Source organism: Melopsittacus undulatus (assembly GCF_012275295.1).
Source record: "Melopsittacus undulatus isolate bMelUnd1 chromosome W unlocalized genomic scaffold, bMelUnd1.mat.Z SUPER_W_unloc_10, whole genome shotgun sequence".
Lineage (NCBI taxonomy): Eukaryota > Metazoa > Chordata > Aves > Psittaciformes > Psittaculidae > Melopsittacus > Melopsittacus undulatus.
In genome coordinates this window covers 441,685-468,386 of record NW_022993943.1, presented here as the reverse complement: position 1 = coordinate 468,386, position 26,702 = coordinate 441,685, and the positions used below count along the sequence as shown (strand labels likewise).

The 26,702-nt window shown below is 44.0% G+C and overlaps 1 protein-coding gene across 1 annotated transcript in view; it reads left to right on the top strand.

Moving 5' to 3' along the window:
* Window positions 1–6,337: 6,337 nt before the first annotated feature.
* Window positions 6,338–26,702, top strand: part of LOC117438203 (chromodomain-helicase-DNA-binding protein 9-like) — a 124,678-nt gene continuing 104,313 nt past the window's right edge. Inside the window, exon 1 of the mRNA XM_034073694.1 lies at window positions 6,338–7,747. Within this exon, the coding sequence (XP_033929585.1) occupies window positions 6,338–7,747 (1,410 nt within the window). The remainder of the gene's footprint in view (window positions 7,748–26,702) is intronic.

Genomic DNA, 26,702 nt, shown 5'->3' with positions numbered 1-26,702 from the left:
TAAACCAGGCATTTTCTCTCATAAAAGGAAGCAAATGAACAAATTAGTGATGTAGGCAGATTAAAACAAAAAGGTTGTCATGCTGCTTGAAAATTGCTTTGTTTGTGCAACCCATAAAATAAATGGATACACTTTCATTCTTCCTTGCTTTATAGGACTAGTTGTTAGAATATATATTTTTTGGTGTATGTTGGAATTTTACAATACAAATTTTCTCTATAACTAGAGTGTATGTATCCTCCAAACACTTAAAAAATACAGGTAAGCTAGTCAATTATATATTTTATGGGTCAGGATTCCTTAAAGTGCATTTTTATTTTTCTTTTATATCAGCCCTGTAGAAATAGGCTTCCAAACACTGCATTGCTGTCTGTCTTTGATACTTTTCATACAGTTTGGGATGAGGGTAAGTTGGAGTTGATGAGTTGAGATAACAACAGTTCAGTAACTAAGGTACAATACAAAACTACTACTTTTGCAGCACTTCTTTCTGTTTGGGATGCAGCCTTCCTGAGCATAGAGCAGGTGATCCTTGAATATCAAGCAACAGTCTTTGGGCCCCCCTGCCCATATTCCATGGAACCTTACTAAGCAGGTTCCTGAAGAGGCCAAAGTCTGCTCTCCTGAAGTCCAGGGCAGTGAGGTTGCTGCATGCTCTTCTCACTGTCCTTTGGGTCTTGAACTCAACCATCTCATTATTGCTACAGCCAAGGCTGCCCTGGAGCATCACATTTTCAAAAAGCCCCTCCCTGTTGGTGAGCATGAGGTCAAGCATGGCACGTCTCCTTGTCAGCTCCTCTATTGCAGAAGTGTCCTGGGTTCAGCAGTAGTAGTCATTTTTTCTCCTTCTTAGTAGCTGGTGCAGTGCTGTGTTATTGACTTTCGGCCTGGGAACAGCACTGAAAACATGGAGGTTTTTACTTGCTGCTCGGTAATGTTTACACTGACCAAGGACTTTGTGAGTGTCCTGCTCTGCCAGGGAGGAGGGGAAGCTGGGAGAAAGCAGACAGAACACCTGACCTAAACTAGCAAAAGAGGTATTTCATACCACAACCCGTCATGCCCACTATATAAACTGTTACTGTTACTATATAAACTGTTACATGCCCACTATATAAACAGTTACCTAGAAGGGCTAGATCACTGCTTGGGTCTGTCTGGGTATCGGTTCGTGGGTGGTGAGCGGTTGTATTCTCTTCCCTTGTTATTTCTCTTATCATTATTGTTATTGGTGGTAGCAGTAGTGTTTTTGTGTTATACCTTAGTTACTGGACTGTTCTTATCTCAACTGGTGGGAGTTGCACTCTTTCAATTCTCCTCCCCATCCCTCTGGGAGAGGGGAGACGAAGGGGGGGAGTGAGCAAGGGTGTTGTGTGGTTCTGGGTTGCTGGCTGGTCTTAAACCATGACAAGAAGGAAGTTGTTTTCCATACAGTCAGGGAACCTCCTGGATTGATTGTGCCGGCCTGTACCTTCCGTCCAACAGATATCAGGATGGTTGAAATCTCCCATGAGGACAAGAGCCTGCAAGTGTGAGGCTGTTCATGTCTGTCTATATATATACTCTCTATATATATACTCTATAAGTGCTTCATCCACAGAGTCCTCTTGATCAGGCAGTCTGTAACATATCACCACAGTAATGTCCCCCATTGCTGTTCTCCCTTTGACCCTTACCCACAAACTCTCTGTTGACTGATCACCTGTTCCCAGAGAGAGTTCCATACTCTCCAGCCTGTCCCTAACATAAGTAGCATCTCCCCCTCCCCATCTGCTGGGCCTATCTTTTCTAAAGAGCCTATAGCCTTCCATTCCAGCACTCCAGTCATAGGAGCCATCCCACCATGTTTCTGTAATACCAGTTATATCATATCCCCATAGACGTGCACACATCTCTAATTCCCCATGTTTATTCCCTGTACTATGGGTATTTGTATAGAGGCATCTGAGCTGAGCTCCAAATGAAGCTGTCTCATTGGCTGGAGTGGTTGAAATATCTCTACAGCACTCTGAGCATTTATTATAGGTGCTGGCAACTGACTGGGTGTGTTGGGATGGAATGATGCCCATCTCCCACAGTGTGTCTAGTATAGTATATTTAAAGCTTTCTTGACCAGCCTGGCAAGCCTCCTTTTTTTTGGGTTTTTTTTTTGTTTTTTTGTTTCCTTTAACTGTAAGTTGAAAGTTCAGTTTTTTTAATCTAGCTCAGGTGTTGATTTATTTTTCTTGCCACGCTTAAGGAAAAGAATAAAACTGTGATGAGTGTAGCCAATTTAATTTCAAAGTGGTTTTGAATATAAGTAAAATTTCAAAAATATTTTAATTTGAAAACTTAAAATTACGACAGTAGTACGTGCAAGCTACTTTTGAAGATTAAGAGGAACAAGAATAATGCATTGATTTATATTCTGTTTGTAATTGAAAATATAGTTTTAGACCGTAGAATGTACAACATTGTTTTTAAATTAAAAACATGGGTTGAGCAGAAATTAGTATTTTTTCATTTAGTTGGACTTGTAAGATCTATTTTAATACCATTTCTTTTGTTCTAACACTTTGGTTTAAGTTTTTAGTTTAAAATAGATGTCTTAAGAACTAGTAGATTAAAGATAGTAGACGTGTTCAGTTGACCACACGAAAAACTAAGAGCTGGAAGATGTTTCTCTTCTGATTCAAGTATGTTTTCAGAATAAATAATACTTGGAGAAAATGCTGTGTTTTGTGCAACCAGGTTCCCCATTCTGATTAAGATGCTGCTCTAGTTGGAGCTTATCTTCCATGAGAAGTATTTTGGATCTATAAATCTATAAATCAATAAATCTATAAATCAATGGGTCTAGATGGAATGCACCCACGGGTGCTGAGGGAGCTGGCGGAGGTCATTGCTAGGCCACTCTCCATAATCTTTGGTAAATCGTGGGAAACGGGAGAGGTGCCTGAGGATTGGAAGATGGCAAATGTCACACCAGTCTATAAGAAAGGCAAGAAGGAGGACCCGGGTAATTATAGACCGGTCAGCCTTACCTCCGTCCCTAGAAAGGTGATGGAACAACTTATTCTTGACTTCATCTCTAGGCATATTAAGATGAGGGGGTTATTAAGAACAGCCAACATGGTTTTATGAAGGGGAAGTCATGTTTGACCAACCTTATAGCCTTGTATGAGGAAGTGACTAGGTGGAGGGATGATGGTAGAGCGGTACATGTGGTTTTTCTTGATTTCAGTAAGGCATTTGATACTGTCTCCCACAGCATCCTCATAGATAAGTTAAGGAAATGTGGGCTTGACGATCAGGTAGTGAGGTGGATCAAGAACTGGTTGAAAGGAAGAAGGCAGAGAGTTGTGGTCAGTGGCACAGAATCTAGCTGGAGGTCTGTGACTAGTGGAGTCATTCAGGGGTTGGTGCTGGGACCAGTGCTGTTTAATATTTTCATCAACGACCTGGATGAGGGAACTGAGTGTACCCTCAGCAAGTTCGCTGATGACACTAAATTGGGAGGAGTGGCTGACACACCGGAAGGCTGTGTTGCCATTCAGCGAGACCTGGACAGGCTGGAGAGTTGGGCAGGGAGAAACTTGATGAAATTCAACAAGAGCAAGTGTAGAGTCTTGCATCTGGGGAAGAACAACTCCATGTACCAGTACAGGTTGGGGGTTGACCTGCTGGAAAGGAGTGAAGGGGAAAGGGACCTGGGGGTCCTGGTGGATAGGAGGATGACCATGAGCCAGCAATGTGCTCTTGTGGCCAAGAAGGCAAATGGCATCCTAGGGTGCATTAGAAAGGGTGTGGTTAGTAGGGCAAGAGAGGTTCTCCTCCCCCTCTACTCTGCCTTGGTGAGACCGCATGTGGAGTATTGCATCCAGTTCTGGGCCCCTCAGTTCAAGAAGGACAGGGAATTGCTTGAAAGAGTCCAGTGCAGAGCCACAAAGATGATTAAGGGAGTAGAACACTTCCCTTATGAGGAGAGGCTGAAGGAGCTGGGTCTCTTTAGCTTGGAGAAGAGGAGACTGAGGGGTGACCTCATCAGTGTTTACAAATATGTAAAGGGTGGGTGTCAGGATGATGGAGCTAGGCTTTTTTTCAGTGATATCCAGTGATAGAACAAGGGGCAATGTGTGTAAACTGGAGCATAGGAGGTTCCACGTTAACATCAGGAAGAACTTTACTGTAAGAGTGACAGAGCACTGGAACAGGTTGCCCAGGGAGGTTGTGGAGTCTCCTACGTTGGAGATATTCAAGGCCCACCTGGACAAGTTCCTGTGTGATGTACTCTAGGTTACCCTGCTCTTGCAGGGGGGTTGGACTAGATGATCTTTTGAGGTCCCTTCCAACCCTTGGGATTCTGTGATTCTGTGAACTGGTACTGCAAAACGCTGGCTGCCATTACATTGTTAAACTTGCAGCTGTCAAGTCATATAGATTAAAATCTTCCAAATGTTTACTTCCTTGAGTGGTTTTCTGCCATTTGAAGGTAAAAGCATGTTCGAAGTTCAAATTGGTGTGACAGATCTGTTTGGAGAAGAAGGTTGGATATAAGTGTGTTAAAATATAATTGTAGCTGCCATAATTTTCTATGTAAGTGGGACTAAAGACATGGAAAAGAGAATCACTTACAGAAAGCATGTAAAGGTTCCAAGTCAGAACTGTGTTCTTTTATTTCATTAAATTTGCTTTATGATGGTAGGTTTTGTGTTTGTTTTGTTGTTGGTTGGTTGTGTGTGTATTGGTTTTGTTTTGTTGTTTGGTTTTTTTGTTTTTTTTTTTAAGGAAGGGACAGGAAAATAGTAAGTGTGTGCCAGTTAAGTTTAGAAATGCATCGCAGTTTGCCTTCATGAGCCTTCACAATTTGCAAGCTGAGGATTTTATGTCTTCATATATAAGTATAGAAGAAAAAAAAAGCACAATTGCTCAATAAATTTTGGAAAATGGCTTTGTGTGAAGGGCTACTTTTTCCAAATCAAATATCCTGAAAAAATGTGATGGATTTTGTAGGCGCTACAAGCCTTGTTAAAGACCACTTTGTATTTAATAGGTTCACCATGAAAAGAACCTATCTTTCTGGAAAGATCCCATATTCATTCTTAGGAGAATTCATTAATAAAGAATTGCAATTAAAATGGGGGGGAAGGGAGTGCATGAACATGAGCTTTAGTAATAGGGTCAGGATTTAAGTGCTGTGGCCATTTACTTCTTATAGAAATTGGATATATGTATTGACAGGATAAAGGAATGATTATTCCATGAAGATGCTAATTTAAAGTGATTGCTGCTCTGTTTGAGAGGTTTGCTAGTTACTTGGAGAGGTAAATTATCACGGAGACACATTTTCATTCATTTCTCATTCTGTTTGATTACACTATGAATGTGCAAGTTCTTAAGCTCAAGTTAAACTAACCATCCTTTTCAGCTCCTCTTGCCTGAAATCCCTGAATGCAAGCTAATTCATTGGTGATTGCTCAGTGATGCTGTGATTAAATAAAAAAAAGGAAAACAACTTGTTTTTCAAAAATAGGTGTGTAAACTTTGGTGTTTAGACAAAGGTAGTTCTTTTCCTGTGCTTTTCTTTGACTTTATCACTGTATTCATCCTCTTGTCTTGACTTTAGTTCTGTTTTGTCTCTGAGTGAGGTAAAATACAGTTTTTCATAATCTTACTTAATTGAACTTAAAAGGAAGAATTTGAGTATCTTAGCATTTCCTATTAAACTCAAGGTAGTTTTGTTTCTAAATATAGTTTGTAACCTTGTTAAGTTTCTTGTTTAAACATACAGAATTGTGTGCATTTTGTGTACACAGTGTATGGTATGTATGGTTTCTTCCTACAAACACTTTTTAATTCTGGTTTGCTGAAACCACAATTCTGTTACAATTTGGTAGCTTTAATGAAAATGGCAAAGGAAACTAAAACGTGGTTAACAGCAAACTGAATGAAAAACATGAAACCATTACATTTAAAATATTAACTATCACTTCAGCTACATAAGGCACAAAAAGGATACATGCTGCCCAGGGCATCAAGTATAAGCAAAAATAACTTGATTTGTGGTTTAGTTAAACATTAGTTAAACTAATGTTTACTGGAAAAGTATTGGGAAGGGGAAGGAGCAATGAAGCACAAGCCATGAAAGTAATTTTTCTCTTTTATCTTTCTCTCGCCCCCCCCCCCCCCCCCCCCCCGGATGCTTTAACACTTCGACATGAACATTTCATCACTAATGGATGTTGGCATGCCTTGGATAAGGTGGTGACCACTGGATATCATTTGTTTCTGTTCACTGCAAAGCACCAAAATTGACTCCATTTGGAGTTGAGAGAAAAAGCAGTACAGACTTATCAAGATGACTGATCCTATGATGGATTTTTTTGATGATGCCAGTCTTTTTAGTGAGACCTTAGAAGGTTTGTCAGATGATGCCTTTGTTCAACCTGGGCCTGTTTCACTTGTTGATGAACTGAATTTGGGTGCAGAATTTGAACCTTTGCACATAGACTCATTGAACAGTGTGCAAGATGCTCAAAATCAACAAAAGATGAGTGAGTTTGATCAGCTGAATCGGTGTGATTCACTGAAACTTCACCCAGTAAATCAGTCTTTCAGTAGTCCAGCTGACAGTGTCTTATCACCACACTCTCAATTCAGTTGTTCACCAGTTCATCACCAAAACCAGTCTAATGGAATGTTTCCAGATATGGCTGATGGTAGTCCTATGTGGGGTCATCAAACTGCCACAACTCTTTCCAATCAGAAGGGGTCCCCTTTTCACCAAAAAAGCTTTGTAGCACACCATGACTTTGCCTTATTTCAGGCTAATGAACCACAGCATCAGTGTGCCTCTATACGGTCGCAGCAAAGCAGAAGCAACATGGGACAAGATGCTCTGAGTCGGACAAAAGACTTCATGGAAGTTAATGTATCTACTTCTCTCGGAGTCAGTGTTAACTGCCCATGTCCAGTTTCTAATCCATCAACTTCACAGCAGCCTTTGTCTGTTCAACAGTTTTCTCGAACTGCAAGTAATTCAATACATTTTTGTGGAAATCAAGAAGGAAATTTTGAAGGACAGTCCCCAACTATTACTCCATGTTCTGTCAATAATAGCCAACAGTTTTCATCTCCTTTTTCTTACTCTAATAACCACATTTCTCCTACCAGCCTTCTTCAGTCTACAACAGCTCTTTCTGCTAGTCAGCAGACACATTCTGTCTCTGACTTCACTGGAAGCAATGCCTTTACATCTCCAACAGGGACCAAGCAAGAAGCAACCGATCAAATGCTGAATCCTAATATACCTCTGAACTCAAATGCTTTTCAAATGTTGCATTCTGCGCATCCTCAGGGCAACTTAAGTAGTTCAAAACTCTCTCCCGTGAATATTAGTTTTTCAGATTCTACTGATTCTGCATCTCAGATAAGCCATTTCACTGACCCGATTGAAAGCAATGGTTTTACATCTTTAGATGAGAACTTACTTCATCAAGTTGACACTCATAATGAACCATTTACAGGACTTGACCCAGATGACCTCCTTCAGGAAGACCTTCTGCCACAGTTTGATGAGTCTGCATTTGTTCAGGATAGCCCAAGCCATGTTTTGGAACATGACCTAGAACACCATATAAGACCACAGCAAATAACACAGTCATCTGATCTTGTTCAGGCACTGTCTCACAGTCAGATCCATCCCTGGCATTCTTCAGTTTCTAATCAGCATCTACAAGACAGAAGTCATGTAACCTCACAAGGACAGGTATGTAAGGATTTGAGGGTGGGGGTTGAGCTCTTTGTTTTGGTGAAATGAATAATAGTGACTGGTGCTTGTGCCAAAGCGTGATAACTGAAGTCTCCGAGTTGTTTTTTTTTGATCCTAAAAAAGTTCAAGTAACAGCTACTTCAGGGGAGCAAAACCCAACCTGTTGATGCAGACCTTGTGTTCTCTTGTTCTTTTCTTACCATTGCAGAAAACAAGATTTATATGATGTGAAATATTTATTTTGAGAAGATGGTGACAGTCCTGCTGCTTATATTTCCCAAGTACAGCAGAGAAAATTGGTTGTTTTATGATTCTGATGTAAATACAGTGGCTTATTGTCTTTTAAAGTACTTACAGCAACATATTTTTAAGAACTTTGATAAGGCTTCTGTAGCTGATTTCCTGCAAGAATTACACTGGTTTTGTTGTTACTCAGTCCTTTGCTCGGTATCTTTGTACTTACGTTCATTGGCTAAAAATGCAGATTTTTTGTTGTTGGTTTTGATGTGTTTAGTAATAATTGAAAACATAAAAGGCTATGCCTATGTTTGTTTTTTGTTACTTTTGGCTAAACAAAAACCCCCTCTGCAGTTGTTTGTGTAAATGTGCACATCTACTACAAGTATTAAGTCTTCCATGTGGAGGACAAGATAGCATAAAAATTATGTAGTAATTTTTTAATGGTATGCAAGAGAAACCAACTTTGCAGGCTGTGCTTTTCAGATTATCTGGGAGAAATGACAGTGGTGTGAACATTGAAGAGTTTGAAAGACAGTCCTTCAGCCTGTTTCTTAGGAGTGCTTTCTCATAACATTTCAACTTCTCCTTATGGTTATGGAGTGTGTAAGTGTTGATTCCTACCAGTGAAACTTTTCCTGTAAAACTGTGGTGTGATGCCGTGGAAAGGACTCAGTCAGAGACCAATATGATCAGACAAAAAGCCATTTATTGCAAAGATTTAACTCCTTATATACTATTGCTTACACACACCTACAGCAATTTGGCATATCATGATTGGATACTTGTCTTGAAGACCCTTAGTGACTAACATATAATTGGTTAAGCACAGATGTGAGAACTTGACCTCGAAAGCTTGCCAACAGTCCACAGTTCTCATAACTCAGTGAATTCCAGCTTCTTCTTATCTTGCTTGCTTAGGCTTCCTCGGGCCTCCCAATGCCTTGCTGTATCCCTCGGAGTTATTCGGAGCTCATGTACCAAATATTCATTTTCCTGTGAGAACACTGTCTCCACATCTCCCCCTTTTTAGTTTTACTAAAAGTTTTTTACAATTTGTTGTGTCTGCTCTATCACTGCTTGACTTGTGTAACATAACAACCCACTACTCTAGGCAGCATTATTTCAGTAAGACTGGTCTGATTTGAAGTCACTTGAACCTTAATAACATGTGGCATACCAGTGAATCCTACACAGCATGTAACAGGATGGACTAATGAGGATTAAACAGATGTGCTCAGTATACTTGTCCATTACCCATGGTCACACATAATAGAACAGATAATACAAAGATTTCTGTCATTGTTGTTTCTTTATGTTGTTGAGTTCTGGGGCTTTGTATATTTTGCTGGCAGTCAGTATGGTCCTGTTGATAGCTGTACATGGCTGGGCCTACCCTTTTCGCCTGGATGGCTCTCTGGTAACAGCAGAGGCCATCCCTCACATCAAGGTCTGGCATGGCATGTGTCTCCACCACTCTACGCCTGCTGGGTTGCAGCCAGCAGCAGAGCTAAAGGTTCTTCTTGGTGGCAGACACAGAGGCCAACCCAGTCTTGCCCTTGACTGTGGTAGCAGGCATTTGGTCTATCTCAGTCCTTGAACCTTGTTGTCAATGCAGAGTTTCACCTGCTTCACCCAGTAACAAGTCACTACTACAGCAAAGCACACACAGATTTACATTAGCAGAGTAACTATCACAGAGTGCATCAGCATGTTGAAGATGCTGATGGCAGTAGTGACTAACCAAATAAACTTCCTACCAGTGGAGTTCTCCCACCCTCTTAATTTGTTCCATTACCTGCTTTGTAACAGTACCATCATATTAGAATCTTTCTAGCTTTTACCTTAGCATTTTCTAGCAGCTGCTGCAAATTTGCATTCTTTAACATCTCTTTTACAAGTGACAAATCCATACAATACAAGGTATTGTTTCTTGTTAGCAACTGGCTAGTAAATACAGGTGGTTTTATATGCAAAATCACAACCTCTAATAATAGCTACTTTACAAGCATGCATATTCAAGCTGTTAATTTTCAGTTGCCCTCAAGTGATGTTTTACAATCATTCGTTTCTCGCTATCTCATTCTGCTTGGGGTTTTCACGGTCAGCTCCTGTAGCTGATGCATCAAGTTCTTCTACTCATCTGTCCAGCTCATGGCAAGGTTTGACAAACTTTGCAGGCAGCTGCCATGAACCTGTAGGTAGGAGAACACAAATATACCCCCTATCCCAGGTTATCAGTTCCTGAGAAGCAAACAGGTTAAAGCGATTCATTAAAGCAGAAGCATTCTGATGCAAACGGAATGTGAAGCAGCTGCAGAAATAGACTGCACATTTTTAACAGTCAAAGGGGTTTGCTCCATCATTACTCTCCCCCCCTTTTTTTTTTTTGTCGCACTAGCAGAATCAAAAGCAACACTTTCTAACCCCTATGGCTCAGACCATATTGTCTGGAAAACAAGCCTGACGCAATATACATCAAAACTACAGTCACTAATAACAGCTAGAGTGAGTTATCATTACCCTTTCTTTTTTTTTTTTAAGTCGCTCACCCTGCTTTGCACAGCTGAAACCACCGGCCTATCGGCAGCAGCCATCTCAGCAGCAGCAACAAATACCTGCCGCACTTTTGCATTAACTCTTTCTTGCCTGAAAGGTTAAACTGCTACCTGTTAAAATCTTTTACATGAACCTGACAACAAAAAATATATAGAACACTGTCTGCCCTCATCTCACACACACACACATGTATGGGATCCCACAAGCACACTCCACACAACTACAGTATTTGAAACACAAAATCCAGACAATCTTTGCTCCCACTACACGGTCCCACATGCAGAATGTGGCACAAGGACCCTGTAAAGACTATCAGGAAACCAGCTCCAAGAAGCATCATTGCAGTGCAAGGTGGCAGGCTCAACCTTAGCGGGCGTCCCCGCAGAGGCTCTGCCACCCTCACATTGCATGAGGCTTGGGCTTTTATACTGACCAAAATGCACACTCATTCCAACACAGGTGGCCAGCCTATGTTGGAAGAAGTTGCCAGCAATATCTATAAAGGTTTCAAAGGGTAGATAGAAACATGGACATACTTATATTTACCAACTTCTAGTACATGAGTATCACAGACAGACTGTATCAAAGGAATTGTATATGGGGTCCCAACTCCACGGTCTGACACATTCTGCCCAATACCCCTGATAAGAGCATACAAGAGACCTTCCCATCTTGGGTGGGAAGCACACACACCACGGGAAACTGTGCAATACATCCACATCCCCCACCCATCTCACTTCTCCCTTTACAGCTACCCATTTATCATGAGGATATGGGGGATATAAATCAGGCTTCTTTTCCGGATGAATAGGCTCCAGGTCAAAAGCACCATCCAGGTCAGCATTGGCATTATCAGGCGTCAGAATCTCAGGAGCAGCAACAGCAAACTGATGAACGTGCACAGGCTCCTTCTCGGGGTCAATAGGACCTTATTTGCACTGCGCAGTGTCTTCCGGGCTCACAAGGCTTCGATCCGAGGATTCCCTCCTCCGAGGCTTCTGCCTCCCGATCTTGGTCCAGCCAGATCGATTCCAGCCGATTTCTTCACGGCCCAGCGATTCACACCCTCTTCTGTTTCAATGTGAACTTATAGAGGGTCCCTGTTCGGGCGCCATTTGCCACGGAACGGACTCAGTCAGAGATCAGTGTGATCAGACAAAAAGCCATTTATTGCAAAGCATTAACTCCTTATATACTATTGCTTACACACACCTACAGCAATTTGGCATATCATGATTGGATACTTGTCTTGAAGACCCTTAGTGACTAACATATAATTGGTTAAGCACAGGAGTGAGAACTTGACCTCGAACGCTTGCCAACAGTCCACAGTTCTCATAACTCAGTGAATTCCAGCTTCTACTTATCTTGCTTGCTTAAGCTTTCTCGGGCCTCCCAATGCCTTGCTGTATCCCTCGGAGTTATTCAGAGCTCATGTACCAAATATTCATTTTCCTGTGAGAACACTGTCTCCACAGTGTGATGTTAATAGAAGATGTGTACTGCTGTGTATTTGAGATCAGTGTGATTAACTGAATGATGCAGTAGATGTAATCTGTTGGTTTTGATAAAAAAAATTTTGTTTTTTAGGTTGGGGAGGGTAAAAAAGAGCACAGCCCAAGTAGCTAGTCGTTAGTTATCTCTGTAACCTAAAGACACATGGTATAGTAGCTACTAGTGAAATGTGATGTTGTTTATTACTGTGTGTACAGTAATAAAGAGGGAGCAGTGCCTGAGTTCGCTGCCAGGAAGTGGAACAGCAGAACTCCAAGCTGTGAACAGGAGTGTTGCGGCTGTTAGTCTCCCATGAGAATACTTGGGGTGAAGGATGAAGAGGAAGTAGATTCTGGGAAAGGTAGGGGATGGGATTGGCTGTGAGAGGAGCATGTGAGATACAAGCCAGGTGGTAAAAAGTAAGTCTAATAAAATTCTCCAGTGCTGTGACTTATCTGTTGTATTCATCAGAACTGTTTAAGACTTACTTCCACCTTGTTGACATCAGTTGTAGTGCTTTGTTCTGTAATTACAAATAGAGGGAAAGTTCTGAGACCTGTGGAGAGTGTTTAAGGTTCGTGGGATTTGATTTTCATTGTGGTGTGAAAACAAAGCGACTTTGCAGTATTTAAAATTTTTACTTTTTTTTTTTTCCCCTGGAACTTTAAAATGAAATGGACATTGTTGTGGTTTAAGCCCAGCTGGCAATCCTGAAGCATATAGCCGTTCGCTCACTCCCCCCACTTCCTCCCCCAAATCACGGAGGGATGTGGAAGAGACTCGAAAGAACCGTAACTCCCACCGGTTGAGATAAGAACAGTCCAATAACTAAGGTATAACACAAAACCACTACTGCTACCACCAATAATAATAATGTTAAGGGAAATAACAAGGGAACAGAATACAACCGCTCACCACCCGCTGACTGATACCTAGCCTGACTCAAGCAGTGATATAGCCCTTCCGAGTAACTGCCCTCAGTTTATATACTAAGTATGACGTGCTGTGATATGAAATACCTTTTTGGTTAGTTTGGGTCAGGTGTCCTGTCTCTGCTTCCTCATGGCTTCCCCTCCTCCCTGGCAGAGCATGAGACTCAAAGTCCTTGGTAAGAGTAAACATTACTGAGCAGCAACTAAAAACATTGGTGTTATCAGCGTTGTTGCCAGGCTGAAAGTTGAAAACACAGAAGTGCACCAGCTACTGAGAAGGAGAAAAATTACTTGCTACTGCTGAACCCAGGACAGTATCCACCCCTTATTCCATACCATTCATGTCATGCTCAGATCCCACATTTTCAGTGTACTGTCACTCCTGTATATGTACATACAGAGAGAGAGAGAGAGAGAGAGAGAGATATCATTCCTTAGTGCATGGACCAGTCCTTATAAAGCTGCTGAGTCCATCCGGTCCATGATGTCAGGCTCCATCTCTTGTAACAGACTTTCAGAGCAGGAGAGGCTTTGTGCAGTGTTGGATCGTTGCCTGCTGATGATACCGCAGAATTCATCTGGTTTCATCAAAGTTCATTCTTTGTTGTGGTGATGGTCAGAGGGAAGTCAGGGCCAGTCGCTGTTGACCTGAAGACATCTAGCTGGTGGGCTATAAATGTGCTACGTAGCAGGCAACAGCATATAATTGAGTTCCTTGGCTGTTTCCCCTAAAATCAAATCCCCTTGAGGTACACATTGGACTTCCCCATCTTCCAACATTATTCACCACGTATATCCCGGTCCCTGAGCCAAAGCAATCCCACGAGTGGGTTTGCCTTTACCTGAAGCAGGAATAACCCAGACTGTCTTCCCCAGCAAGTTCTTTATGTGCACCACAGGAACTTTATCACCCTCCACAGTATGGAAAAGTTGCAGATCCCCTGGTGATAACCAACCACGTGGTTTTTGGTAAATGTGTATCCTAGTGTTTGAAAGTCCCACCACCCATTGCTCTCAGTGTAGTTTTTAACAGCCTATTGCACTGTTTGATTTTCCCAGAGGCTGGTGGCTGGTAGGGGATGTGGTATACCCACTCAATGTCATGATTTTAGCCCAAGTTTGTTCTTGAAATGAGTCCTATTGTCTGACTCGGTTCTTTCTGGGGTGCTGTGTCACCACGAAATCTGTTTCTCAAGGCCCAAGTTAGTGTTCTGGGCAGTGGCATGGGGAACAGCGTATGTTTCCAGCCATCTGGTGGTTGCTTCCACCACACTAAGCACATGGTGCTTGCCTTGGTGGGTTGGTGGGAGTGAGATATAGTTAATCTGCCAGGCCTCCCCATATTTGTACTTCAGCCATCATCCTTCATCCATCAGTTGCTGAGGTGAGTAGCTTGAGAGAGGATGCCTTCAACAGAGGATCAGGGGGAGATCAGCATCCAGGAGCCTCAAGAGCCATCAAGGGAGCCTCAAGTCCTCAACAGGACTTGCCCAGGAGCTGGCAGCTTGGCTAATGTGAGCAGCTGACTCACAGGGGACAAAGCCAGGAGGAATGGCACCAGCCCTGAGTGGTTAAAAACCTGCCCCACGTAGCCTGAGTGACCAGGGCCAGTCGAGGCAGTTTGCACTGCAGTTCGCATGGGCAGGTGAGCAGGATGATGAGCATTCGCCGTATGACCAGGGCGCCATTTGGGAATTTTGCTCTGGCTGCACCAGTGACGGCCAACGTAGGCACCCAGACAGAGCAGATGGGGGGAGGCTGCAATGCAGAGCTCAGAGTGTAGAGAGAGCCTGTACTGGTCTTGTGAGGGAAGGGTGCAGAATGGGCAGGGCTACACTCTGTGCTCCCAGGTGGAGGTCCTCCTGCAGCAGGTGGCTGAGCTGCAGGATGCTATTAATAGGCTGCAAGATGTCAGGGAAGCTGAGAGGAAGCAGGACTTTGCTCCTGGCCCAAATTGTGTAGGGGCCTCAAGCTTCCCCTCTAGCTCATCAAGGACAAAAGGAGTCTGTTAATCCAGGAAGCTGGGAATTAGTAACAAAAAAAAAAAAAACAAAAACAAAAAGAGCAGGAAGAGGACAATTAAAAGCAAGGGGCTTCTTCCTAAATCTGTTGTCCCCATGCAGAAATGCTTTGCTGTCCTGCAGGGGCTAATGAGGAAACACACTTGCACCAGAAAAAGCTGTCTGGTTCACTGGTAAAGAAGATCGCTACTGGTGCTGCCAGGATAAAGTGGCGGGTCGTAGTAGTAGGTGACTCTACTTTGAAAGGGACAGAAGCGCTCATCTATCGGCCTGATCCGGTTTCAAGGGAGGTGTGTTGCCTACCTGGGGAATGGCTCAGGGATGTTGCAGAGAGGCTGCCTGCTCTAGTAAGTCCCAAGGACTATTACCCACTTCTAGTGATACATGTGGGTGCTAGGGATATAGATAGTAGTAGCCTGAGGAATATAAAGAAGGACTACTGTGCCCTTGGAGAGGTGGTTAAGGGCTTTGGAGCTCAGATAGTCTTTTTGTCAATTCTCCAGGACACAGGGGAGGACCTTCCAAAGGTTAGGAGGATTGGACAGGTTAATAAATGGTTAAAAGAGTGATGTTACAGTCAGGGGTTTTGGTGTCTTGAACACAGGACCCAAGTTTGTAGGCCAGGTCTACTGTGGGCTGGTGGAACTGCTCTGATAAAGAAGGGGAAGAGTGATTTTGGTAGGAGGCTTGCCAGACTTGCATAGGATGCCTTAAACTAGATGTGTTGCTGGATGGGGGCATCATTCCATCCCAACACACCCAGTCAGTGGCCAGCACCTATAATAAATGCTCTGAGCAATGTAGTGATATTCCAGCTGCTCCAGCCAATGAGCCGGATTCATTTGAAGCTAGGCTCAGATGCCTTTATACAAATGCCCGTAGCATGGGGAACAAACAAGAGGAATTAGAGTTTTGTGCACGTCTACAGGGATATGATATAATAAGCATTACAGAAACATGGTGACATGGCTCCTTTGACTGGAGTGTTGGAACGGAAGGTTACAGGCTTTTTAGAAAAGGCAGGCCCGGTAGGAGGGGAGGGAGAGTTGCCCTTTATGTTAGGGATAGGCTGGAGAGTATGGAACTCTCTCTGGGGACAGGTGATCAGTTAACAGAAAGTTTGTGGTTCAGGGTTAAGGGGAAATCAGTGATGGGAGACATTACTGTGGGATATATGTTACAGACCGCCTGATCAAGAGGACTCTGTGGATGAAGCACTCTATAGACAGATAAGAAAAGCCTCATGCTCTCCGGCCCTTGTTCTCATGAGGGACTTCAACCACCCTGATATCTGTTGGAGAGATGGTACAGCCCAGCACAAGCGATCCAGGAGGTTCCTTCTGCAATTATCAGAGGAGCCAACAAGGAGAGGTGCCATGCTTGACCTCGTGCTCACCAACAGGGAAGGGCTCGTTGGAAATGTGATGCTCCAGGGCAGCCTTTGTTGCAGTGATCATGAGATGGTCGAATTCCAGATCCTCAGGACAGTGAGAAGCTCACTGCCCTGGACTTCAAGAGAGCAGACTTTGGCCTCTTCAGGGACCTGCATAGTAAGTTTCCATGGGATATATCCCTAGAGGGCAGGGGGGTACCCAAGACTCTTGGTTGATATTCAAGTATCACCTGCTCTATGCTCAGGAGTGTTGCATCCCAACTAGAAGGAAGTGCAGCAGGAGGGCCAGGAGACCTCCTTAGACGAATAAGGAGCTGCTGAGAAATATTCAAAGGAAAAAAGAAGCTTATAAAAGGTGGAAGCAAGGACAGGCAGCTTGGGGTGAATACAGGCATGATGTTTGGGAAGCTAGGGACCAGGTTAGGAAAGCCAAGGTCCAGTTAGAATTAACCTTGGCAAGGGATGTTAAAGATAACAGGAAGGGATATTATAGGTATGTAGCGAATAAAAACCAGACTAGGGATAATGTAGGCCCCCTCCAGAACCTGTTGGGAGAACTGGCTACCCTGGATTTGGAGAAGGCTGAGGTTCTGAAGGACTTCTTTGCCTCAGTGTTCACTGGCAAAGGCTCTGACTGCACCACCCAAGTCTTGGAAGGCAGCTGCAGGGCCTGTGAGAATGAAGACCTTGGGCCCACTGTACAAGAGGATCTGTTTCGAGACCATAAAAACCTGATCATACAGAAGTCCATGGGACCAGACGATATCCATCCTCGGCTCCTGAAGGAGCTGGCGAATGAATTTTCAAAGTTACTGTATTTGAAAAATCATGGCAGTCAGGTGAAGTTCCTGACAACTGGAAAAAGGGCAATATAACCCCCATTTTCAAGAAGGGGAAAATGGATGACCCGGGGAATTGCAGATCAGTCAGTCTCACCTCTGTGCCTGGCAAAATCTTGGAGCAGGTTCTTTTGGAAGGCATGCTAAGGCACATGAAAAATGAGGTAGTTGGTGAAAGCCAGCACAGCTTCAGTAAGATGAAATCCTGCCTGACCAATTTGGTGGCCTTCTATGATGGGGCTATGGAACTGATGGACAGGAATAGAGCAGTTGACGTCATGTACCTGGAGTTGTGCAAAGCATTCAACACTGTCCCACACGACATCTTTGTCTCTAGATTGGAGAGCCATCATTTTGCTTTTGACCTGGAGCCTATTCATCCGGAAAAGAAGCCTGATTTATATCCCCCAGATCCTCATGATAAATGCGCAGCTGTAAAGGGAGAAGTGAAATGGGTGGGGGATGCAGATGAATTGCACGGTTTCCCTGTGGTGTATATGCTGTTTCAAAACCTGCAGTGGGAAAATCTCTTGTATGGTCTTATCAGGGGTATTGGGCAGAATGTGTCAGACCGTGGAATTGGGACCCCATATACAACTCCTTTGATACAGTCTCTCTGTGATACTCATGTACTAGAAGTTGGTAAATATGTCCATGTTTCTATCTACCCTTGGAAACCTTTATAGATATTGCTGGCAACTTCTTCCAACATAGGCTGGCCACCTGTGTTGGAATGAGTGTGCATTTTGGTCAGTATAAAATCCCAAGCCTCATGCAACGTGAGGGTGGCAGAGCCTCTGCGGGGACACCCGCTAAGTTTGAGCCAGCCGCCTGGCACTGTGATGATGCTTCTTGGAGCTGGTTTCCTGATAGTCTTCACGAGGTCCTTGTGCCACATTCTGTATGTGGGACTGTGTAGTGGGAGTAATGATTGTCTGGATTTTGTGTTTCAAATCTTGTAGTTGTGTGGAGTGTGCTTGTGGGACCCCATGTGTGTGTGTGTGTGTTGAGGGCAGACGGTGTTCTGTATGTTTTCCTAAGCAGTTAATTTCTGCAGCTGTTTCACATTCCGTTTGCATCAGAATGCTTCTGCTTTAAGGAATCACGGGATGCATTAAAGATATTATCAAAGGTGTTTTAATGTTACTAACATTTCTAATCCTACTTTTAATGATTATTCCTTGTATCTTACAATGTATACAACGTATTATAGAAAAAGCTGTAAAGGGTATCTGGATTGCTCAAAAACAAGAAGGGGGATTTGTGGGAATTCTTAAAGAGCCAAGGCCACGTAGTGAGTGATTCCGATACCCTGAGCCTTATTACTGTAAAGTAAGAAGATTCTTGGCAGGCATAAGCAAGGTCAATTGTCTTGTTAGGCCTCTGTAATTTTCCACTGAAAACGTGCAGAGAATGATCTCTGCCAAGGTTGTAGTTTCCCACTGTATTTTTAGAGTAAGGTATTTAATCACAATTATAACAAGTTGTAAACATTAGCTCTGTAAGCGATAGTAACCTGTAGACTAACCAATTAGAGCTCAGTATCCAAGGCTGTTACATAAGGGAGTGAGGGTATAAGAAGAGCACTGTATCTAATAAAGTTTGGCAATCATTTGATCACATTGATCATCTCCGCGTTGTCCGTGACTCCTGCGTCAACATTTCAGGGCAGGAGAGACAGTGTGCAGTGTTGGATTGTTGTCTGCTGACAACACTGCCGCACTCATCTGGTCACTGCTGAGCTCATCTCGTTTAATCAAAGTTCATTCTTTGTTAGGGTGATTGTTGGAGGGAAGTGATGAGTCGATGGTGACATGAGGACAGTTCCACTGCTGCTGCTGGATTTTCCCATGACTTTATTATCTGCTGATGATCATGCTAGCACATATCTTCTTTTCAAAGCCCAGAGTGTTGGAGATGGGCATCTACCTGATGGGCAGTAAAAGTTTTATATAGCAGGCAACAGCATATAACTGAGTTCATTGGCTGTTTTCCCCCACAACTAAATCCCCTTGAGGTACACATCGTAATTCCCCATCTTCCCTCATTACTCAACAAGTACATCTGGGAATCTGAGCAAAAGTAATCCCACAACTGTGTTTACCTTTAACGGAAGCAGAAATAACCCAGACTGTCTTCCCCAGCAAATTCTCTATGTGTACCACAGGAACTTTATAACCCTCTATGGTATGTGAAAGTTCTGACTGGGCTAAGCCAGACCTGTTGACAGACACACTAGTGTTGACCAACCATGTCAAGGTTGCTAAGGCACCAGAAAGGGCAATATAACCCCATTTTAAAGAAGGGGAAAATGGATGACCCAGGGAATTACAGACCAGTCAGTCTCACCTCTGTGCCTGGCAGGTTCTCTCGGAAGGCATGCTAAGGGACATGAAAAACGAGGTGGTTGGTTTAAGCCAGCACGGCTTCAGTAAGGGGAAATCCTGCCTGACCAATCTGGTGGCCTTCTATGATGGGGCTACAGAACTGATGGACAGGGGTAGAGCACTTTATGTCATCTACCTGGAATTGTGCAAAGCGTTTGACACTGTCCCACACGACATCCTTGTTTCTAAATTGGAAAGACATCAAATTGATAGGTGGACCACTTGGTGGCTTAAAAAGTGGTTGTATGGCTGCGTGCAACTGTTGTGGTCAATGGCTCAATGTCCTGCTGGAGACCAGTAATGAGTGGTGTCCCTCAGGGATTGTTGTTGGGACCGGTCTTGTTCAACATCTTTGTCGGTGACATGGAAGGTGGGATTGAGTACGCCCTCAGCAAATTTGCTGATGACACCAAGGTGTGTGGTTCGGTTGATACACTGGAGGGAAGTAATGCCATCCAGAGGGACCTTGACACGCTTGTGAGGTGGGCAGATGCCAGCCTCATGAAGTTTAACCATGACAAGTGCAAGGTCCTACACCTGGGTTGCAGCAATCCCAGGCACAGCTACTGGTTGGGCAAAGAAGAGGTTCAGAGCAGCTCTGCAGAGAAGGACTTGGGGTTAACATCAACTGCTCTGCCCCTGTCGATTGTTTTCGTAGCCCCGTCATAGAAGGCCACCAAATTTTTTAGTCAGGATTTCCCCCTAGTGAATCCATGCCGGCTGTCATCAAGCACCTTGTTGTTTTTCATGTGCGCTAGCATGCTTTCCAGGAGAATCTGCTCCAAGATTTTGCCAAGCACAGAGGTGAGACTGACTGGTCTGTAATTCTCTGCGTCATCCATTTTCCCCTTCTTGACAATGGGGGTTGTAAGGGGAAATTGGTGATGGGACACATTACTGTGGGGATATGTTACAGACCGCCTGATCAAGAGGAACCTGTGGATGAAGAACTCTACAGACAAATAGGGAAAGCCTCACACTTGCAGGCCCTTGTTCTCATGGGGAACTTCAACCACCCTGACGTCTGTTGGGGCGACGGTACGGCCCGGCACAAGCAATCCAGGAGGTTTCTCAATTATGTGGAAGAGAACTTCCTTCTGCAAGCAAAAAAGGAGCCGACGACGATAGGTGCCCTGCTTGACCTCGTGCTCACCAACAGGGAAGGGCTTGTTGGAAATGTGACTCTCCAGGGAAGTCTAGGATGCAGTGATCACGAGATGGTCGAATTCGAGGTCCTCAAGACAGTGAGAAGAGCGTGCAGCACGCTCACTGCCCTGGACTTCAAGAGAGCAGACTTTGGCCTCTTCAGGAACCTGCTTAGCAAGGTTCCATGGGATATAGCCCTTGAGGGCAAGGGGCCCCAAGACTCTTGGTTAATATTCAAGGATCACCTGCTACAAGCTCAGGAGTGTTGCATCCCAACTAGAAGGAAGTGCAGCAGGAGGGGCACAAGACCTCCTTGGATGGATAAGGAGCTGCTGAGAAAAATTCACAAGAAAAAAGAGGCATATAAAAGGTGGAAGCAAGGACAGGTGGCCTGGGATGAATACAGGGATGTTGTCCGGGAAGTTAGGGACCAAGTTAGGAAAGCTAAGGCCCAATTGGAGCTAAACTTGGCAAGGGGTGTTAAAGATAATAGGAAGGGATTTTATAAGTATGTAGCGGCTGAAAAACAGACTAAGGACAATGTAGGCCCCCACCGGAAGCTTTCGGGAGAACTGGCTACACAGGACTTGGAGAAGGCTGAGGTTCTGAATGGCTTCTTTGCCACGGTCTTCACTGGCAAAGGCTCTGACCGCAGCACCCAAGTCTTGGAGGGCGGACGCAGGGACTGTGAAGGCTTAGACCTTGGGCCCACTGTAGGAGAGGATCTGGTTTGAGACCATCTTAAGAACCTGAATGTACACAAATCCATGTGACCTGATGAAATCCATCTGCGGGTCCTGAAGGAGTTGGCAAATGAAGTTGCAAAGCCACTGGCCATCATATTTGAAAAATCATGGCAGAGAGTTGAAGTTCCTGACGACTGGAAAAAGGGAAATATAACCCCCATTTTCAAGAAGGGGAAAATGGATGACCCGGGGAATTACAGACCAGTCAGTCTCACCTCTGTGCCTGGCAGCTTCTCTTGGAAGGCATGCTAGAGCACATGAAAAACAACAAGGTGCTTGGTGACAGCCAGCATGGCTTTACTAGGGGAAAATCCTGCCTGACCAATTTGGTGGCCTTATATGACGGGGCTACAAAAGTGATGGAGAGGGGTGGAGCAGTTGACATCATCTATCTGGACTTGTGCAAAGCGTTCTACACTGTCCCACATGACATCCTTGTCTCTAAATTGGAGAGACATCAATTTGATAGGTGGACCACTCGGTGGATAAAGAACTGTCTGGATGGTTGCACTCAAAGAGTTGTCAGTGGTTCAATGTCTGGCTGGAGACCAGTAATGAGTGTTGTCCCTCAGGAATCAGTGTTGGGACTGGTCTTGTTTAATATCTTTGTCGCTGACGTGGACAATGGAATTGAGTCGTTTGCCGATGACACCAAGCTGTGTGGTTCTGTTGATACGCTAGAGGGAAGGAATGCCATCCAGAGGGACCTTGACACGCTTGTGAGGTGGGCTGATGCCAACCTCATGAAGTTTAACCATGAGAAGTGCAAGGTCCTACACCTGGGTCGGAGCAATCCCAGGCACAGCTACAGGTTGGGCAAAAAGGAAATTCATGGTAGTCTTGCGGAGAAGGACTTGGGGGTGTTAGTCAATGAGAAAATGAGCATGAGCCAGCAGTGTGCACTCACAGCCCAGAAAGCCAACCGTATCCTGGGCTGCATCAAGAGGAGCGTGACCAGCAGGTCAAAGGAGGTGATCCTGCCCCTTTACTCTGCTCTCGTGAGACCTCACTTGGAGTACTGTGTGCAGTTCTGGAGTCCTCAACATAGAAAGGACATGGTACTGTTGGAGCAGGTCCAGAGGAGGGCCACGAGGATGATCAGGGGACTGGAGCACCTCCCATATGAAGACAGGCTGAGAAAGTTGGGGCTGTTCAGCCTGGAGAAGAGAAGGCTGCGTGGAGACCTCATAGCAGCCTTCCAGTATCTGAAGGGGGCCTACAGGGATGCTGGGGAGGGACTATTCATTAGGGACTGTAGTGATAGGACAAGGGGTAACGGGTTGAAACTTAAACAGCAGAAGTTTAGATTGGATATAAGAAAGAAATTCTTTACTGTTTGGGTGGTGAAGTACTGGAATGGGTTGCCCAGGTGCCGCGGCCAGGTGGAGGGGAGAAAACACCGATACGATGTAGGTTCACAAAATGCTCCGTTTACTGATTAGAAGGCTGCTCTTAATATACTGTCTTACATGCGATCACGCATTACTTGATTGGCTGCTTCGCTTTGCCCACGAGGGATACACGCTCCCCTTTACCTCTCCTGATTGGTTTCACACCTTCGCTTCAGCTTAGCGTTACATCATGCTTCTGCAATTACTGGCATCCTGTTATTGCATTCCTGTTTTGCTGATCTTGACACTTCTTCTTCTTTTAACCTGGGGCCATAAGTTCACTTTCTCACAGCTTGCTGTAGGCCTGTTCAAGCGCCCATGCTCGACCCCCAACATCTCCCCCTCTTTTTTCAAATAAAGCGTTTGTCATCTGCTGCATGCGTTGCATAATACATTGTAACAAACAAGGTCCAAAAAACAAAATTAACAACATAATCGTTATTGGTCCGCTAAACATCATGATTAAACTCCTTAATCAACTACTTATTCCTAACGATTTTAACCAAGAGTCTATAGGATTTGTTTCTACAGTAAGTTCTTTCATATTTTCTTTAAGTTCAAACAATTTCTTGTGAATAGATTCAGAATGATCAGAATGATTCATACAACACATGCCCAGAAGCATCCTAATGCAAAGGGGATGTGAAGCAGCTGCAGAATTAAACTGTACAGTGTAAACAGTCAAGGAGTTACTCCCCCTTTTTTTTTTTTTTTGATCAGACAAAAAGCCATTTATTGCAAAGCATTAACTCCTTATATACTATTGCTTACACACACCTACAGCAATTTGGCATATCATGATTGGATACTTGTCTTGAAGACCCTTAGTGACTAACATATAATTGGTTAAGCACAGGAGTGAGAACTTGACCTCGAACGCTTGCCAACAGTCCACAGTTCTCATAACTCAGTGAATTACAGCTTCTTCTTATCTTGCTTGCTTAGGCTTCCTCGGGCCTCTCACGGCCTTGCTGTATCCCTCAGAGTTATTCAGACCTCATGTACCAAATATTCATTTTCCTGTGAGAACACTGTCTCCACATCTTCCCCTTTTTAGTTTTACGAAAAGTTTTTTACAATTTGGTTTGTCTGCTCTGTCACTGCTTGACTTGTGTAACATAACAACCCACTACTCTAGGTAGCATTATTTCAGTAAGACTGGTCTGATTTGAAGTCACTTGAACCTTTATAACATGTGGCATACCAGTGAATCCTACACACCATGTAACAAGTTGGAATAGTTGGGATTTAACAGATGTGCTCAGTATAATTGTCCATTACCCATGGTCACACATAATAGAACAGATATTACAAAGATTTTACACAGATTTCTATCACTGCTGTTTCTTTATGTTGTTCTGCGGCTTTATACTTTTCGCTGGCAGTCAGTATGGTCCTGTTGATAGCTGTACACAGCTGGGCCTACCCTTTTTCTCCTGTATGGCTCTCTGATAACAGCGGAGGCCATCCCTCACATCAAGGTCTGGCATGGCATGTGTCTCCACCGCTCTACACCTGCTGGTTGCAGCCAGCAGCGGAGCTAAAGGTTCTTCTTGGTGGCAAACACAGAGGCCAACCCAGTCTTGCCCTTGACTGCGGTAGCAGGCATTTGGTCTATCTCAGTCCTTGAACCTTATTGTCAATGCAGAGTTTCACCTGCTTAACCCAGTAACAAGTCACTACTACAGCAAAGCACACACAGATTTACATTAGCAGAGCAACTATTACAGAGTGCATCAGCATGTTGAAGATGCTGATGACAGCGAGGGACTAACCAAAGAAACTTCTTACCAGTGGAGTTCTCCCACCCTCTTAATTTGTTCAATTACTTGCTTTATAACGCTACCATCATATTAGAATCTTTCTAGCTTTTACCTTAGCATTTTCTAGCAGCTACTGCAAATCTGCATGCTCTAACATCTCTTTCACAAGTGACAATTCCATACAATACAAGGTATAGTTTCTTGTTAGCAACTGGCTAGTAAATACAGGTGGTTTTATATGCAAAATCACAACCTCTAATAATAGCTACTTTACAAGCATGCATATTCAAGCTGTTAATTTTCAGTTGCCCTCAAGTGATGTTTTACAATCATTCGTTTCTCGCTATCTCATTCTGCTTGGGGTTTTCACGGTCAGCTCCTGTAGCTGATGCATCAAGTTCTTCTACTCATCTGTCCAGCTCATGGCAAGGTTTGACAAACTTTGCAGGCAGTCGCCAAGGACCTCTAGGTAGGAGGACAGAAATATACACCTTCCTCTGGGTTATCAGTTGTTGAGAAATAGACAGATTAAAGTGATTCCTTAAAGCAGAAGCATTCTGATGCAAACAGAATGTGAACCAGCTGCAGAAACAGACTGCACATTTTTAACAGTCAAAGGGGTTTGTTCCAGCATTACACTATTTTTTTTTTTCAAAGTCGCTCACTCTGCTTTGCACAGCTAAAACCACCGGCCTATCGGCAACTGCACTTTTGCATTAACCTTTTCTTGCCCGAAAGGTTAAACTGCTACCTGTTAAAACTTTTACATGAACCTGACAACAAAAAATACACAGAACACTGTCTGCCCTCATCACACACACACACACACACACACATATATGGGATCCCACAAGCACACTGCACACAACTACAATATTTGAAACACAAAATCCAGACAATCATTGCTCCCACTGCACAGTCCCACATACAGGACATGGCACAAGGACCTTGTGAAGACTATCAGGAAACCAGCTCCGAGAAGCATCATTGCTGTGCGAGGTGGCAGGCTCAACCTTAGCGGGTGTCCCCGCAGAGGCTCTGCCTCCCTCACATCGCATGAGGCTTGGGCTTTTATACTGACCAAAATGCACACTCGTTCCGACACAGGTGGCCAGCCTATGTTGGAAGAAGTAGCCAGCAATATCTATAAAGGTCTGCAAGGGTCGATAGAAACATGGACATACTTATATTTACCAACTTCTAGTACATGAGTATCACAGAGAGACTGTATCAAAGGAATTGTATATGGGGTCCCAACTCCACGGTCTGACACATTCTGCCCGATACCCCTGATAAGAGCATACAAGAGACCTTCCCATCTTGGGTGGGAAGCACACACACCACGGGAAACTGTGCAATACATCCACATCCCCCACCCATCTCACTTCTCCCTTTACAGCTACCCATTTATCATGAGGATATGGGGGATATAAATCAGGCTTCTTTTCCGGATGAATAGGCTCCAGGTCAAAAGCACCATCCGGGTCAGCATTGGCATTATCAGGCATCTCAGGAGCAGCAACAGCAAACTGATGAACGTGCACAGGCTCCTTCTCGGGGTCAATAGGGCTCAGGTTGAAAGGATCATCTTCATCCCCGACATCAATCTTCACTGCAGCAGCGGCAACCAGCGGAGGTTCGGGGGGGGGGGGGGCACGCTGATCTCCATTATCTAATTTTTTTTTACTTTAACATCTCTAAAACAGTTCTCCAAATGACTAACAAACTTTTCACAGCATCATTGCCTTTCGTGGCTGCATTCCACAGCTTAACTCCTGCCCCATTCCACAAGGATATCTCAAATCCGGTAGACTCATAAATCTCTGGGTAACGTGTCTTTGACCATTTCAACATTAACTTTAGGTCTGTCTCTTTAAGGGTTGCTCCCTTCACCTTAAGAAGGACTGAAAACATCCATAAATCAGGGGCTTCTTCCTTAGTAATTTTCTCCCAAGTCTCGAGATTAAAAGCTTCACCGACTCCCACAATTCTTCCCCTATCTTACGCCATTGATCTTTGGAGAATAACTGTCCCGTATTTTCTA